This window comes from Patiria miniata, unplaced genomic scaffold, assembly GCF_015706575.1.
Source record: "Patiria miniata isolate m_02_andy unplaced genomic scaffold, ASM1570657v1 HiC_scaffold_20, whole genome shotgun sequence".
NCBI classification, from domain to species: Eukaryota; Metazoa; Echinodermata; class Asteroidea; order Valvatida; family Asterinidae; genus Patiria; species Patiria miniata.
The window spans coordinates 16,070,689-16,087,960 of record NW_024037059.1 but is presented as its reverse complement, the minus strand read 5'-3'; the positions used below and the strand labels follow the sequence as shown (position 1 = coordinate 16,087,960).

The following is a 17,272-nucleotide window of genomic DNA, read 5'->3' as shown; positions in this document are numbered from 1 at the left end:
TCGTTGTCAGGAGGAAGAAATACCTGTTCCATTTAAATGGAAATTTCGGCTTCTCACTGTTTTTTGCAAGGGCATTTTACCCGCACACTTCTGTCAAAGGCGCGCTTAACAATATCGCACAGGATCGATCGGAACAAACCGTTCGCTCGTACAAACAAACAGCGAACAAACCGTACCTGCCCAGCGGTCTATTTTAATTCTCTTTCAATAGAGGGCGCGCCACACAAACAGTGGCGCATTTTCCTGATCTCTTGACGACGGCTATTGTGTGCTTTCAATTATTGCGGTTTTTCATGTTTTTTTTTTTTAAAGGGCATCAGTAAAAGATCAAAATAATTGTGGTTTTCACTCACACTTGTTTTGATGTCACTTGAGATAATCATAATAGATGTAACGCAACCCCCTCTCTCTCAAATAATAATGATAATAGAATATCACATAATGCACTATAAGGCCAAAAAAAACCAATGCCGGTTTGCTTTTTGGAGGCCGCCTTCTTTCTTTCTTTTTTTTAACCAAAAAAAAAGATACATTTTGAAGTGACATCATTTTGGCCTCTTTGTCTGTTGCATTTAGCCCAACCTCGTCCCCAGTGCTTACTTTATTTCCAACATCGTTTCCAATAGTAAGGGCGCGTACTGCTCGACACCCTGGGGACGAGGTTGCATCTGGCCCATGTAAACCTGGTATCATTGATCTCCATATTCAGACTGTGTACATGTATATGGAGATCAATGCCTGGTATGCAATGGCGGCCATTAAAAAAAAAATGGCGGCCATCTTGAAAAAATAACCCGGATGGGCGGCCATTTTGGAGGGGAAAAAAGGGCCTCCCGCTTCCTTTTTTTTTTTTTTTTAAAGGAGGACGCTAAACATGTTTTTTTTTTGGCCTAAAACATCTTTTCTTCTGATCAAAACAATTTCGTTTTGAAATAAAAAAAAAAACATTCAACAAAAGAAAAGAACAAGGTAACAAAGTAGGAAACAAAAACTGAAAATCACATCAATAATTCGGTGCTGTTCCATTATTTAACTCTCACTATTTTAATTCCAAACAAAATAATTAGTGGACAAATATATACATGACTAAAGTTTTACAAACAAAAACTTACATCTACAGGTTTAATTTTTTTGTTTTCAATTCTGGATAAAAAATAATTAATTGAAAATAATTAGCAATTATATTAACCAATGTCCTCCAACATGAATTTAATTTACACACTGACATAGCAGACAAACCTTTCACTACATTAAAAAAAAAAAGATGTCATGTGAGCAGCTTACAAAAGAACTACACAGGCTAATTTTAATCCCATCCCAAATGAAATTCTGTGTTTAAAATAATCCAACTTGTGTATTTTAATATGCAAGTAATGCCATTACATGTTTGATATCCATCCCTTATTAGATGTTTAAATTATACCACAGCCTGTACACAGAATCACTCATAAGTATCATAAATAAGTTGAAGTTCTAAGATCATCTTCCTCTCCAATTTATGTCATTTGCTGTAAATCTTGCTGCCAAAATCAGAAATCACAAGCTTTAAGTTTACGTTTACACAAATCCAACCATTTTGAAATTACTATCTTACAAGAAGTAATCTATTCTCCCATTTCCAAAATGTCTTTCACACACTTTAAATATTAGATAACTGACTTATAACAATCAGAAAAAAGAATTATACTTTGGAAAACATTCTTTCAACGGAACAGTCAATGATGAATTTGCAAACAATTCACACCGACTCTGAAAATGTATCTCTTTGAAACATCAACTGACATTTGTCTAAATTATCTGTAACAGAAGTTTTGTATAGTGGAATGAGTCTACTTTCTTCATGCTTAAACGAATCTTCGCAAATAAATGTTTTAAGTATGCCAAGAGTCTCGATGGATAACATTTCTAATGTCAACAGGATAAATCCTCTACGATCTGGTGGTTATTACTGGTAAAAGGCTTCTGGAATTATTCTTGAATATTCTGTAAATACAAAGTATTAACTACTCCTGTATCAACACGACAGGGTACAGCAATACCCTAAGTGAGAAAAGGTTAAACAAAAATCATAAAGAATGCCACAAAAACAAAAAACACCAAAAAACTCTGAAAAATAAAACTGACCAAATAAAAACCTTAGCAATGAAAACCATTTACTACCACACTAATGAAAGAATTGCATATAAATGTGTTCCACAATTTAGAGTACACAGATAGTATGACAGGATTACTGACTCGCTTAAAATATTCATGAAAACGACAAACAAATGTCAAAAGTGCATAAGTGGCCCTACATGTACTTATATGAATGCCTACCCCATCCCTCAGAATTCCACTGTCATTGACAAAATTATCGAGTTATAGAGAACATTTCAATAGGCCGAAGTGTCTAAAACAAGACAAATTGTCCATTCCCAAGGTTTTGAAACCAGATTACTGATATCGGACATCAGTAGTTTGGATTCATAATCAAACTCATGTAAATGCGTAAAATCTTCTTCAATGTTTATTTTTGTCCCAATATTCTTGAACTTTGTTAGGTAACAGTCACCTTTTTTCAAAACCAATTTTGTTTTTAATTTTCAGATACTTTGGTTTGGTTTTCTCAAACTCGTTCTCCCTAAATCACAGAAAGCCATTTTTAGGAACAGCAGCAGAACAAGGTTTTATTTTATTTTTGTTTTTTTTGTTAAATATCATTAAGCTCTTTTTAGAAGCAGAGTGCAGTGTGGAATTTCAACACACCAGAACACAAACTTCATCCATCAATCATTTCCACACACAAAATCTGAATATATTATGTATATATTTTGGGTTCTTAATTACATTTGAAATATTATGTTCACACTGTATATGTCTATGTCTGAAATTGATTAAATCTTGGGGGAAAGATTAATTTCTGTTTATTGATAATATCCAATTGACCCAATTTTAGTAACAATTTGGTCTGTTTATACCACACACTCATAGTTTTCAGAAAAAGTCAGTATACAAACCAAGGTAAAAAAAAAACATGCAGACAAGGCTTTGCATTTTTAAACTTTAAACGAACGTTTTGAATGAAACCACGTAGATGTCAACATCAGAAGCAAAAAGTTAAAAGAATTTCCTATGAAACTTTGCCTTGCTTAAATGTACATTGTACTTCCAAAAGGTGGGAAATAACGGGGATAATGTCCACATTGCTACCAAATATCCCAGATTGCTATTAGTGCATTTTGACTTGGTTAATTTGACACACTGAATAATTTGAATGGTTGTACAAATATAATTGGAGATAAAAGTGGCTGTACTGGACTCAGAGAAACATTGTAAATGACAAAATTTACAGTGTCATTATCAGAAATTCAAGACATTTTTGGTTCTCTTAATGAACAAGAAAATGGCTTCGTAGACAAAGTGTTACTATGTACAGTCCTGTTCTGACAGAACTTAACCTATAACGGCCTACTAATGCCTTGATTATTGACAACTCAATTTTCTTGGGGTCACCTGTCAACTGGAATTTGCTTACAAGTGCATGGATGATGTCTTCACCACTCAAACATCCAGTCACATATTACCGTATGAACAAGAACGAGCAGCGGTTAGAGTTTTCCAAGATAACAAGAGTCACTTATGGGATTTTTAAGTGTACTCCTTGCACAAAGGACATTTGCATAATATGTGATAATGATCACAATAATGTTTTGTTATCATGTCTGATAAAACTAGTGAATAATAGATAAATATGCATCATTATTAGCATGCTAGGCTGAATTATACACTCTATAATTTGCCAATTGCTTCCATGCAGAAAATTTCAATTGTGTCAAAGGAAATTTTTTTTTTGAACATAACAGAACAAATTACATAACACAATTCCCCAAAATTAAAATCACTTCAATAGTCTCCACACCAAATTTCACTGTTTCACATCCTTTATATTTCTAAGTATTATCGTTTAAACCAGTAATATTCAATGATACTTACACCAGCCTCAATTATGTGCATGACATTTACGATTAGGAATAATGTTAAACATTATTACAGGCTTACTGAATAAGAAACATGGAGTGAACATTTACATTTAATACTATCCATGTGCATGTAAATATTGTATGGTATGTCCCTGAATTGTAATGTTGATTCAGTAATTTTTTTTTAACAACAACTTGACCAGGTTTGTGGAATGGGCAAAGGTTGGACACAGTTCATATACATGTACATGCTCATGTGTGGCTTATTCAATATTCATGTTTGATCATGAAGGACATGCTACTGTGCACATTTTGTTCCAATGCTTGCCTGGCGTACGGATTTCCAATTTAATCCTCACAAACCTACCATGTCATTGCACAAAGGCACACACATAAATGTGGGTGGCATAACCACATTGGCACTGGATAGTATATCGGTTACCATGGTAAATGTAAGGATTCTGCATGTTGTTACATTAAGGGCTTAGTCATGCGTAGTCATGTTAAAGTTACACATATCAGCAAATTCAGGTAGAGATCTTTTTATGAGAAGTGTATTAACAGAGCTACATTAGTGCTGAATTTTCAAAATTTGTTATACCTATGGAAGAAAATTCCACATTTTGGGAATGTAAGGTTGAACATTGGAACAAGTAGTCATACAAGTATGGCACATACATGTATATATACGTGTCATGCTTGTATGACATGTATACATGTACATGTATAATGACATACCCTATATGCTATGGTGAATATACATGTAGCGCCTTTGTCATGTATTTTATGTCTTACTATAATTATGTACAGGAAATCATTTATTAAAAACTGCCTACTTCACCCATAGCTAGTCATACGGACTTACCACCATCCATCAAAATTCAACGTAAAGTCAAACAAAATTTGTAATCTCAATCGAGTCAAGCAGCTCAGCTAAATTCCTTCTTTACATTCTTCCTTTGGTAGTTAGTATAACAGTGACAAAATAAGCTCCCTATTATTATGTGCAATTCTAGGAACACATCCACCAAGGAGTATTTGGCATGAAACATGAAACAGTCACTGATAAACATCAAATACATAATAAGAAAAGAATGCATATGTTTGTTATATATAACGATACTCTCTTACAAATAATCCCAATGAGTGAAACTTCACTATTTCGGATGAAAGTAGAGACAAAATGATTAGAGTGAAATGAATCCAATCAAATCGCTCAAGTTTCCACTCGGGATGTCTGTTTCAAACCCATTCAATCTAGTGTGAGGAATTTTCACATTAACCTGTCTGGTCATTATTTTCAGTAAGCGATAGAGTAAAATTTCACTCTTGAAATAAGTGAGTAATACCATCATTCTGTGCACGAGGTGCAATACATTAACAACCATCACACCACACACACCAATAGTCTGGTTCCGGTCAGTTCAGACAACATCTCATTGCATCCTACCTTCAAGCTTTGCCATCTTATTCTCAGCAACAAGTCAAGCTGCATTTGATGAGATGTGGCAGTCATACAATGAGATACTGGCTGGCATGAAGCAGTTCCAGATCAGACCAAACAATTAACCAGCATGGTTCTTCAGAAGGTGACAATTTGATGACACATGAGACAACAACAAACATCCACACAATTAAATCAAGTAACAAACACTGACCATCTTTCTCTTTAAGAAACCCACATACTTACACAATTAAAACAGGGACATACCAGTGACCAATGCTCAAATTCTGAAGAAACATACATGTAGATTGTTTGGCCTCAGCCATTTGGTGGAGACTTATCATTGAAATTCTCTGCATTATATACAATTTACACATTAGAATCTTCTTGAGTTCAAGACTACAATATGCATCATTCATATACATTTAAAACAGCCTTGTGTGATGCTCGAGGAGAGACTAGCTATCTGGGCAATCCCTACACACAATCAACTGCATCTTCACCAATTTAATATACACAAGGTTTGCATTGACATTAAGGGACAAAAGAGATCATCAATTTTCATTAAACTGTGAAAACATAATAAGGGACGTTAAAATGAATTTTTGACTGATTAATTTGGGTGATTCACAATGCAGTGCGCCACCAAGAGTTTGCCATGGAGAGTCAACTTTTCAAGTTTACGGTCGACAAAATATGGCCCATTAGAATGAGTGTCAGTAGACACTTGAGCTTATTTGTTATAGACTGGGGCATAGCGTTCTGCCTCCTTACCAAAAATCACCATATTGATACAAAGAAAAGAAAAGGGCAAACATGTACTCGAATTATACGCTTACGAAACTACTGACCGAAAAAAAAAAAACGAACAATTTCAAATGTCCCGCGCTGCGAATTTGTTGACCATCTCCCACAATGCACTGGGAAAAATGAACTCTCCGTGGCAAACTATTGGTGGCGCTCTGCATTGTGAATCGCCCTAATTGGAACTTGTAAATAAAATGTTTGTTTCATTATGGTCATTTATGATCCATTCATTGTGATAATCCATACAATTCATGTCATCTACCATCAATCATGACCATATGCAAATAACACAAATGTGCCTGCTTGTTAAGTCCAAGTATACTGGCCGAAATTGCAAATTAAGAATCTCCCTTTTCTGGTCCCAATACATTTTCATTTTAATTCTTAAAATAAAAAAAATAAAAATTAAGAAAAAAAAAATAAGAAATTTCCAACTCCACCTTGAAGTCTTGATGGAATGAAGATAACAATGACGAGGGAACTGTGATGATTGTTGAGGATCGATGACTTAGCTGAGGAAGCTATAATAAGAAGACAGAGTGAGCTGGTGTCTTGAAGATTCTTAGCATGTACATGTAGACTGACAGTCAGACACCAGGGGAATAGCTCTGTTGACACCATCACTGATGTTTTGTCAATTAAAGGAGAGGTCAAAGGTCAGGACTCCTTCTGAATCCCTCAGAAGAAGATTGACAGCCGAGAAAGAAAATGAGAATAAGGACGATGGAGGAATATGGGGTGAGGGGGACATCATCACACAAGTACACAGCAGTTACTTTCTTCCGTCTTGCCTCGATTCCTTTGACCTGTGGTTCAGAGAAGATGATAAAATTACACAATTCAAACAAATGATTAGTGGCAGTAAAACTGTCTAATTTGAATATGTTTGTAGAACCAGCTTCACAATTATGGGGAAGATAAACAGCTACTGAAAGTGTCCTTTTGGGGGGGGGGGGGGGGTTGAGCTGATCTACAAAATCCTTCCGTGTCTAACAACTCCACTCATTATACAAGTGTGTTTTCAAAAACTTTCAATTAGACTACCTGGGTATTTTGAATGTAAGTAGGCTTTCTGAACCCCACAAAATCAAGCTTTTTTTGCACTCTTAAAAACAAAACTAACCTATCGCGGTAGAATCGCGTGCACACAGCTTGTGGAATATTGTTACTTACATGATATTCAAATGGATGCAGAATGCGCAAAATCTGAGACAAACAAAACTTAACGTATAAAATTCCATAGGGTTGTCCAAGGGGCATGGCTAACTCGCAAACGGCGATGGGTCAATTGGAACATAAAAGTCAGTAACAGTGGTTAGGCTGTAAAATCAAGTACTGGATTTGGGCAGATGTAGAGTTGTTAGAATGAACGGAAAGCTTGGATATGGAGGTACTAATCCTAATAGTTAATTCAAAAAGAGGGCTATTACCAGCTTATATTTAATCGCGGATGCTGTATAATTTAAAGTGTAAATTGGATGCCATTTACTTCTAAATTTGACACGCATGTCATGCCACGGTACGATGACAGTAAGAGTGCTTTAGATGCTTGTTTAATCACAAATTGACCCACATGAACGTATTAAGGGATAGGATATAATTGGATGCTGGTTGCCATGGCTACTGTACCACTTTGTAGCATGTACATGTAGCTACTAGTACACCGAGATTATGATAACACACAAGTAAATGTGTTACATTCTCTGGAAACCCGACAGAGAGATGTTTATCCGTAGATTCAAAATCAGGAATAAATGAATATCTTAAATTTCCTGCACAGTTTTAATAGTTTTATTAAAATTCAAGTGTATCTCTGAATTGTCAATGACTCAATGTTGGGATTTTTTTCAAGACATTAACATGAAAAACCCTTAAAATTTGAATCCTTTCCTGAAGTGAAATCCTGGATTTCACATTCTCTCTAAAATGACTCTAAAAGTATTTTGAAACTGAAAGACAGATTGTGCCAAAAAAATATATAAAAACCCCAGGCAGAAACAGTATGTCCTGCCAACATAAAACAAAATCCATGAGGAGGTTTCAACAATCTACATGTACAATGTATGCCAAGTTACATGTACATGTCTGATTTCACAAAAACATGTCACAAATGTACAGAGGAGTTGAACATCTGTGAACATTTGTGCTTCATTCAACAAGTCATTGCTATTATGGAATCCGTGGTGCTTCAAAGAGTTGTGTGTTGATAGACTACCACGCCAAAACAACGGTATCTTCAATTAAACTAATGGCCATTTTTTTTACCATAATTGCTACTTGTACATGAATGCACACATGTGCCAAAAATAAAAGAAATGGCCAGAAATGCATAAATTTCTTTAGAATAACATGGCTAAACAGGTACAAAAAAACAAGTTTAAGAGACCTGTTATTCCTTGTCCTTTTTACCACATTGTGATATTATCTCGTTAGCCCAATTATGTGTTATGGCCATTAACACAACTTAAAGCCACCTACTGTCATGCAACGGTTGCTATGGTAACCCATCAGGTGCCCTTTATTATGTTACATGTACACAGAACAATTTAATGTACACTGATCTACGCAATGAGATCTGGGGACTATTACAGGCAAAACCAGCCAGTAAACTAACCAAATTTATGGAGCATGGAAAGTTACATATCATTGTGTACCTTAGTTGACAGTTTTTTCCATTAAATGGACCTGTCATTCCAACAATAAATATGATACATTAGCTTCATTCTGTCCAATCAATTATCATGCATATAACAAAGAGCTGCATGTACACGTACATACATGCAATGTGGCCTTTATATTTGATCTTATCTGCATGTAATTATGTTTACTCTAACTTTCTCTAAATGTTACTATTTAGTTATGTAAATACAAAGTCTAGTTTCCACTCAATATTTCACAGCATCGCAGCTGAGCAAGGTACCGGTACAATATGTGCAACAAGATTGCTTTCGCAATATACGTTGTAAATATAACTGTACTTAGGATTGACTTGTTGCTTACTGTTATGTGTAACATGATGAACGGTATTAATTTTAAACAAAAACTTGCAATTTAGGAGCAGGGTGGTTGTTTTGGTAGAGTAGCCAACAGACATGTTATTCTTTGATTCCCAGGAGCCCAACACTAACAAAACATGTTTTGTTGGAGTGTGTGTGTAATAATTAAATGTCAACGCTGTGACATTTAGATGAGCAAATTTAACCAGTCTTATCACATATTCAGGCAGACTGCCCCCCTCCAGTGTTTGTTGAAATGGCTTGACAATAGCAGGTATTTATAGAAGTCGCTGCTGCCTTGGGTGGACTTCACCAAATAAAATTAACTGGGAATAGATGAATTTCCTGATTCTTTATGTGATCTGCTTGGCAGAAAGCCGAGTCTGATGTGTTATTAATGTGAGCTTTTTCCTTTTAGAAATAAGATAACGAATTGGTTGCTTTGCATTCTTTTAATTGTTTGATTGGTTAATAAAATCTTGTTAATATAGTCTTAAGGTCTTTAAAAAAATGTAACTTCCCATGCTTGACAGAACAAACACCCATAATGATTATCCTGATAACAACCAGGAATATTTCCTCTTTTAGGGGGAAGTCAAACTTTGAACAAGTCAAAAAACATATGTCAATTTTGGAAATTTGCTTTTGAATGTTTAAAGTACACTTTATTTATTCATCATCAACACGACCGTCGTTTTGTCTTGTTATATATTTAATAATATTTAAAAACCATAAGGACCATTTCTGAAGTTACAATATACAGGAATAGGGCTTATTTGCTGGGTTGGATGTGAGAGATGATGCACTGACCTTGTGAGTTAGGCTCTGGTAAGGTTTCTCTAGCCATCAGATGCATGACGGTAATCTTGCCTGCTGGAAGTTGCAAGGCTGTCAAGTAACAATATAAAAAAGATGATACAAATAAGGAATGAACGGATTGCTTGATTCAAGACATGCTAAGTGTACATACTCAAACCTGATCTTCAATTAGGATGAAAATGTTTCATAACATGTGGTTCAGTACTTCAAAGTTTAAAAAACAGTATGCACAAATGTTCCATTCAAATATAAAAAAAACCCAGTGAGAACATAAATACTGTTTGTAAACTTTGTTATTATATTTCATTTTTAAATTTCCCTCCAGAACCAGACATGAGTTTCGTTGGTTCACTTATACTGCATGGAGTCAATAACATTATAACCAAGGATGTAAACAAAGAAAATATGGGACAGGGAAAATGAAAAGAGGACAAATAATCCAGAGAAATCCGTACCTCCTAGAGTGACGTTTCCATGAATAAATCTGCCTTGGTATATGAGACGAAGAATAGAGGCAGACGATACACGGTCACTTTCCCACTCTGGAGGAAAAATAATATCAAAATCTTATCAATTTCCCAAACTAAGTGCTGAGATGGATGGATACAATCACAACAAAAGGTATGATTGCAGTACAGACAATTTATATTGAAAAACAAGTGCACAGCAATTTACATTTTTACAAAAATCAGGGATAGTACGTGTATCTAGCAAGGTGAAAAGTTGCTTTGCACTTCTTTGTTTGCACTAATTTACTGAGGTGGTAAAACAAAACAAGGTTGTTTTTATATTTCTTCCTCCATGATACAAGGAAGCAAACTTCGGCAAAAATGCACGTGATATTATAAACATATGTTCAGAATCACGACTTGCAGTTATTATAAATTAGATGGTCTGGTCTATGAGTCCAACACAAGAGTATATTGTCTGTTTAATTAAGGAGAAACCTTACTTAAATCAATACAGTTTGATCAATGAAATGACTTTTTAATGTTTTTAATTTTAAGGGACGAACGCAACAGTTTTCCAAACCTCAAAACATAAAGCATGACTTTGTTACACTGTTATATTTTCCTCTTCACTACTTCCTTTGCAATCATGCCAAGTCACCATGACCTTCCAGTTTTGTTCTTGTCTCTTTATATTCTCGGCCTTCAATTGGTTAGTAACTGCTTGTATGGGATCATTTTGATATGCTGAAGTGCTTTAAGCGAATATGTCTGTCTTAGGGCAGCGTGTACAATCAATAGTTCTAGGTCTGCGCTGTGAAGCAGAATAAATAAATGCACCTGCTGAACCTTTAGTGTCGTCAACAACTCACGGCAAAACAAAAGAGATATAATGACAAAGATGGACATCAAGATTCCTACTGTTTATCTGATAATTATTTTCTAACTTTTGGGTGCACTCTTAAAACAAAATATTGACATTTATAAAACTAAATAAAAGGAATAATCAGCAATTTCACAAAAACGTTACAAATGTAGTATTGGAATTGTTCAGACATGCAAGTGAAGGTCATAACTACGTATGTGACACTAATATGTATACAAATTTGCAGTTAATTCTCTTGGGGAAATGAGCGTCACATTGTAGTGTTCACTTACATGGAGGCTCCTCATACCAATTAAATGGAGCTCCTAATTCAAATGTGAATGCAGATAAAAAAAACCTACAGGATTTGACATTGATCATAACGTTTAATCAAGCGTGAAAGCCCTGCCTACAAATGTACAGTACACTGGTTCAATGCACAATGTACACAAATGTACATGTACTAAATGTCTGCATGTTATTTTACCTTGTGGCCAGTTCTCAAATACAAATTGTGCTACATCAGAAGCTGAATCATTTGGTGTGAATGTAAACTCCTTGCTGTTACCGTTCATAGGGTGGATCAATCGTAGAATGATCTGGAAAAAGGCAAATCCATGAAAACAAAACAGTTTGATTCAATGAACATTTTCAGCCTGAGTATTTCAAAAACAGAACACTACCCATCACAAATTGCTTCTAAATAATCACTATTGGCTGAACAATGGTGCTCAACAATAGAACTGAAAGATACTCATAGTACGTCATGGACATGTACAACATAGTATTTAGAGTTTATAGTACAGCCCAGATAAACAATTCCAGTTTCAGTCATTTATTTATAATACTTTTTACATGCACATAGAGGATCCATCTTGTCATCATACAAACATGGCAATAACATGACAGCTTTCAGTGCATTCCTTGTCCAAATACACATACAATATACATGTATACTTCATCATGTAAACAAAACTGATGAAACAAAAAGTTACATGTACATTGTAAATTTTTAATTTGATTGACCAGTCTAGAGCTGTTTACATTTTGTAAATTTGTAAAGAAGAACCTACAGTCCTACACGTAGATTTGCTTGTTTAATTAAATTAACAAGCTTTTTTTCACCTGACAATTAAATGGGTAATTAGGATGAACTATAGCAAACAGAAGAGGAGGGACTTTCATGCAGGGAGAATGTGCACTGAGCACACATGCTCTGTTGCCATGTGTTCTGGTACAATATAATTCTCAATCAACCCCATCTTGGCCATTCATTATTATTCCACATTAATTTATTGATAATGTAACTTTTTAAAGATTTTACTAACATTGCACAAATCAATAAAATTTGACAGCATTCTGGGTTACATATAAAGAGCACAATCTCTCTATTTTCCCAAGCTGAAATGTGGGCTCCAAAATTACTTCTCAAATTTAATAAAAACTACCAGTTCTGTGGCATTGTTTTACTTGTATATGGTTGGACAAACTTACAGAGTCTTGGTATATTGTAACTGGTGGCTTGCTAGTCCATTTCTTTTTTACTGTACTACAATAAGCCATTTCCACAATGCCAGCAAGATTATGTAGCAAACCTTCTGACATTTTGGGCCTTGTCAATTGACATGATTGACAAGATTAGGGTTAGGGTGAAGGTTTTGATCACACAACAGAATTGTCTTCCACTAATTAAATTCTTCTTCACAAAGATATTCTGACACAAAGCTGTTCTGGTAGGTTCCAACAATAGAAGCATTATGGACTGCTTTATCCTTTAGTTTGGATCCTTGGCCCTCTGGCATGGACATCAATATGCACGATGATTCATGCCATGAGGCTGGGATGTCTGGCAACTTGACTCTCAAGTATTGACCCTAAACTGATTGACCTGTACCTGGACAATTGACCACGGCCACATTGCCTTTTATGTCCCTGAAGAGAGCTACAACAACAAAGGAAAGGGTATTGTCATTCTATACTCATGGGGTTACAAAAAGGATACCTTGTTTCTGTACCAAGACTGCATGTACATGTGTACCTTGTACGCATGACATATGCAGCCAAAACATTTAGTTACACTTTTTTCAGCAAGATATTTCTCCTTCATGTCAGGCGATAAGTTTCCATAAACTGATATGCTAGAAACTATGGAGGTGATTTTCTTAGGAAATCAATGAACCAACAATATTTGAAAATTCTGGAAATTTGCATGCTAATTTTCCTATTCAAGGGTTCCGGAAGCGCGCCATCAGGGGTGAACTTTCAGGTTCTATGGGAGTCGGGCATTCCACACAGCTCTGAAGCAAATTCAGTTACTGTGTTTTTTTTTCGTCGTCCAGTTGCCTACAATGTAGAGGTTCGTGTATAGTGAGGATGCGCCATGGGCAACAGTTGGCATATTACGGTTGGCTGTTTGCCAGACAAAAATTCTGTATCTGCTGGGCATTGAAAATGACGTGATTTGATGTCAACACATACATGTAATCTTCAAATAAGGAAAAATTGTTTGCTTTCCTCAGGGGGTAATTAACATGCTGCCTGCCTAATACACAATTTCAACATGTCGACAAAGTCAAAAATTCCCAGAACAGGTATAAAGCTGTATACATGAACATAAATTTAGTCATGAACATTTTGTATCTGAAACCTTTTGAAAAATGAGGTCCAAATGCAAATTTCACAAATTCATAAGATTAAGAGCTCCTTGGGCAGCAGTGGGGGTGCACTGTTGGTTTCATCAAGTGTTTCCAGTGCAATGGATTACTTCCTGTTTACAATTAAATGACAAACTACAGTTAAATGGGAATTGACCAAGTGACCTCATTAAAAGGCATCAGATTTATATTTGGAATCGAAGGTGTATCATTCCCACTTGTACACAACAAAGTTCACACACGTACATGTAGCTAGTACTATTAAGATCAATGCAGAATCAAACAATTTGAATCGGCGCGCGCATAGGTTGTCAGTCACTCCGCACCGTTTCCACTTCGCCCATCCCCACTTCGCTCTATCCCCACTTCGCCCTTTCCCCACTTCGCCCCATCGCGATGGGGCAAAGTGGGGATGGCTGAAGTGGCGATGGGGCGATGCATCGCCCCGTCGCCCATCCCCACTTTGCCCCATACCCACTTCGCCCCATTTCCACTTCGCCCAAGCTTTCTGTTTTCAAAGATTTAAACTGCTTTATGGCTCCCAATAATTGGAATGAGCAGACCACATGAGCAGAGCCAAAAAAAAAAGAAGAAAAAACATAGACTGATTATTCAGAACTTTCAAAGCGAGACCTATCTGACATGTGACAAAAGGATCTTCAAAAACTTCTGTTCGATTATTAGAATGGCTAGATTATTTAATTCGAATCAGTCCATCTTCCATTTTTTAAAGATTTAAACTGATTTAATGGTATTTTTATTTAATAGCTCACAACAATTTCTTCTCTCTCTTTTGTGTTGTGATCTTTAGGCCAAATAATATAAAAAACAATTTCAGCGTCCCCGCTTGCTTCCTTTTTTGGAGGCCGCCTCTTTTTTTCTTTTTTTAACCAAAAAAAAAATATAAATTTTCAACAGTGACATCATTTTGGCCTCTGTGAATGTTGCATCTAGCACAAATAATTCTGGTAGGTCATTTCCTGAGTCCAATGGCGGCCATTTAAAAAAATAACCAGCGGCCATCTTGAAAAATAGCCAGGTTGGGCGGCCATTTTGGAAGAAAAAACAACAAAACAAAAGACCTCCCGCTTACTTTTTTGTGTGAAAAAGGCAGGACGCTAAACTTTTTTTTAAATTTTGCCTTAGGCCTAAATGTGAAAAGAAACAGTTTTACATTCATATCACATTATAAGAGCAATCTGTAAAAAACTAACCCTAACCCCCTAGGCCCTTGTTGCTTACAACCATCCTCAATCCTCCAAAATCCTCCAAAATTTTCCAAAATTTTGCAACTTCGCCTAAATTTTTCAAAATTGTCAGACTGTCCTGCCTCAAAATGCATTCATCCTCAATCCTCCAAAATCCTCCTCATCCCAAAACTTTGCACTCGTGTTTAAATGAAGGATAACCAACGCCAAATCCTTCAAAATCATCAGACAGTCCTGCCTCAAAATGCATTCATCCTCAATCCTCCAAAATCCTCTTGTGCTTCAATCACCATTCATCCTCAATCCTCCAAAATCCTCATGTGCTTCAATCACCATTCATCCTCAATCCTCCAGAATCCTCATTTGATTCAATCACCATTCATCCTCAATCCTCTAGAATCCTCCAAAACCGCCAGGAGGATTTTGGAGGAGTGAGGTGGGTTAGGGTTCTAAAGTTACAATATATTAAAGAAAGCTAATCATTATGTTTTTTTTTCATTGGATGATGTGATTAATCATTAATGGCTGTATGGGAGGGGGGTCAGAAGAGGCTTCTTGTTTTTGACGTTTACACAATCAAGCATGGTAGCGGGGCGAAGTGGAAATGGGGCAAAGTGGCGGCGGGAGGATGTGGAGATTGGGCGAAGTCACAATGGGGGGATGTGGTTAGGGGCGAAGTGACATGGGGCGAAGTGACTGTAGTGTTAAGCGGCACATAGGCCTACCATCTGACCATGAAAGTGATTGTTAAACATGTTAAACTTTTAAAATAAACAAATTTATGGTAAAATAAAAAAGAAAATTAACAGGCCTACTCTAGTCAAACTGATTTTATTTTTGACAATTAAATGTTTACCTTGTCATTCTTTTTGGTGGAATTGCTAGACATGGTGGCAGCTTTGTCTGCCCGTTCCCCTTCAAAAAGTTCAGTTCAACTTCAAAGTGCTCTGACTCTTGAGTGACTCCCTGTTACTTTGCAAAGTAATGGACGACAATGGTCTCGGTAAACTGTTTATTTTCGACGTATCATCAACAAGTAGTTTCCTTCTCTTCCACTGGATGACATAAGTAAAGTCGTATAATTGGTATTTCAAAGACAATGTGCAAATCCCCGTGACAAATAGACCGCAAATTTGGTGTCATTGCGTAGTTCCTGGTGAAATGTTGCGGGACAGTGACACGGCGGTTCCTCTGCAACACAGCGGATCAATGATCATCCGTCCCAGACGGATTTTAACCCCGTTGACTCCGTCGGGTGTCACGCCAATATGAATAAAGTAAAGTATTTTTACTCACGGACACATGACAATTTCAAAAATGGCGAGGAATAAGGATTCTATCAACCACTTTGCGCCGCAACATCGTCAATAAATAAACAAAACTACAACGTCGAATCCATCATGGCGGACACGAAGAATTCTCGCTGGTGTCTGTTCTTTCTTCTTTGAAATGTGTTGAAATGCAGTGTACCAGCTGAACTGCGGTATATTCAATGCATTGCGGAGTTAATATAATTGACGTCACTAACAAAAAAGGAGTATGTCAACAAGGAACAATGATTAAATGACCTCAATTTCTCAAACAATAACAAACAATGTATTTCCTGCAAGGCTTATCGAACTTTATTTTTTGGTGAAGTTGAAGGTCATTGTTTCACATACTTTTGGGCTTTCTCTAAAAAAACCGTTCACTTCGGCTTGCGGTCCAAGGGGTTGGGGGGTTCATTTTTAGGGGGGGGGGGGGGGGGGGGGCGATCCTGGGTGTTTGACCGGTGATGGTGATGGGGGGGGGGGGGGGGTGGGAGGGGTGGGAGGGAGCTCAATTTTCAGTACCGGCCTCTTTCATTCTTTTCGGGCGAAAAAGGTAAAAAACTTGCCCAAACCGAGGAAGGCTTTCCATCTGCATGTACATCTATTTCCTCTTGCCGGGTTTGGACGAGAAAAATGCCACTCTGTCATAGTTTACCTGAAAAATGTTCCCCCATCCATTTCGAAAATAATCCTTTAGCGAAATTGTATAAAATATCAAAATGTATAAAACTTGGATGGAGTATACAAGATATTTTATTTAG

General features: G+C 36.4%; 1 protein-coding gene across 1 annotated transcript; it reads right to left on the bottom strand.

Moving 5' to 3' along the window:
- Positions 1-6,291: 6,291 nt before the first annotated feature.
- LOC119727564 (ubiquitin-like protein 3) lies at positions 6,292-16,647 on the bottom strand. The gene is made up of 5 exons (XM_038199491.1): positions 16,058-16,647; positions 11,827-11,938; positions 10,481-10,567; positions 10,017-10,094; positions 6,292-7,016 (listed from the first exon to the last, which is right to left on the bottom strand). Exons 1-5 carry the CDS (start codon positions 16,088-16,090, stop codon positions 6,964-6,966), a joined length of 363 nt encoding a protein of 120 aa, XP_038055419.1. The 5' UTR covers positions 16,091-16,647; the 3' UTR covers positions 6,292-6,963.
- Between the last annotated feature and the right edge of the window lie 625 nt (positions 16,648-17,272).

Bases quoted from the DNA above. Each gene is read 5' to 3' on its own strand.
- LOC119727564 (XM_038199491.1), bottom strand. From the start codon at position 16,090: ATGTCTAGCAATTCCACCAAAAAGAATGACAAG. The intron at 10,568-11,826 runs GTAAAATAACAT...TTTTTCCTCCAG, and splicing joins ATTTGAGAACTGGCCACAAG to AGTGGGAAAGTGACCGTGTA. The intron at 10,095-10,480 runs GTACGGATTTCT...GTTACTTGACAG, and splicing joins TGGAAACGTCACTCTAGGAG to CCTTGCAACTTCCAGCAGGC.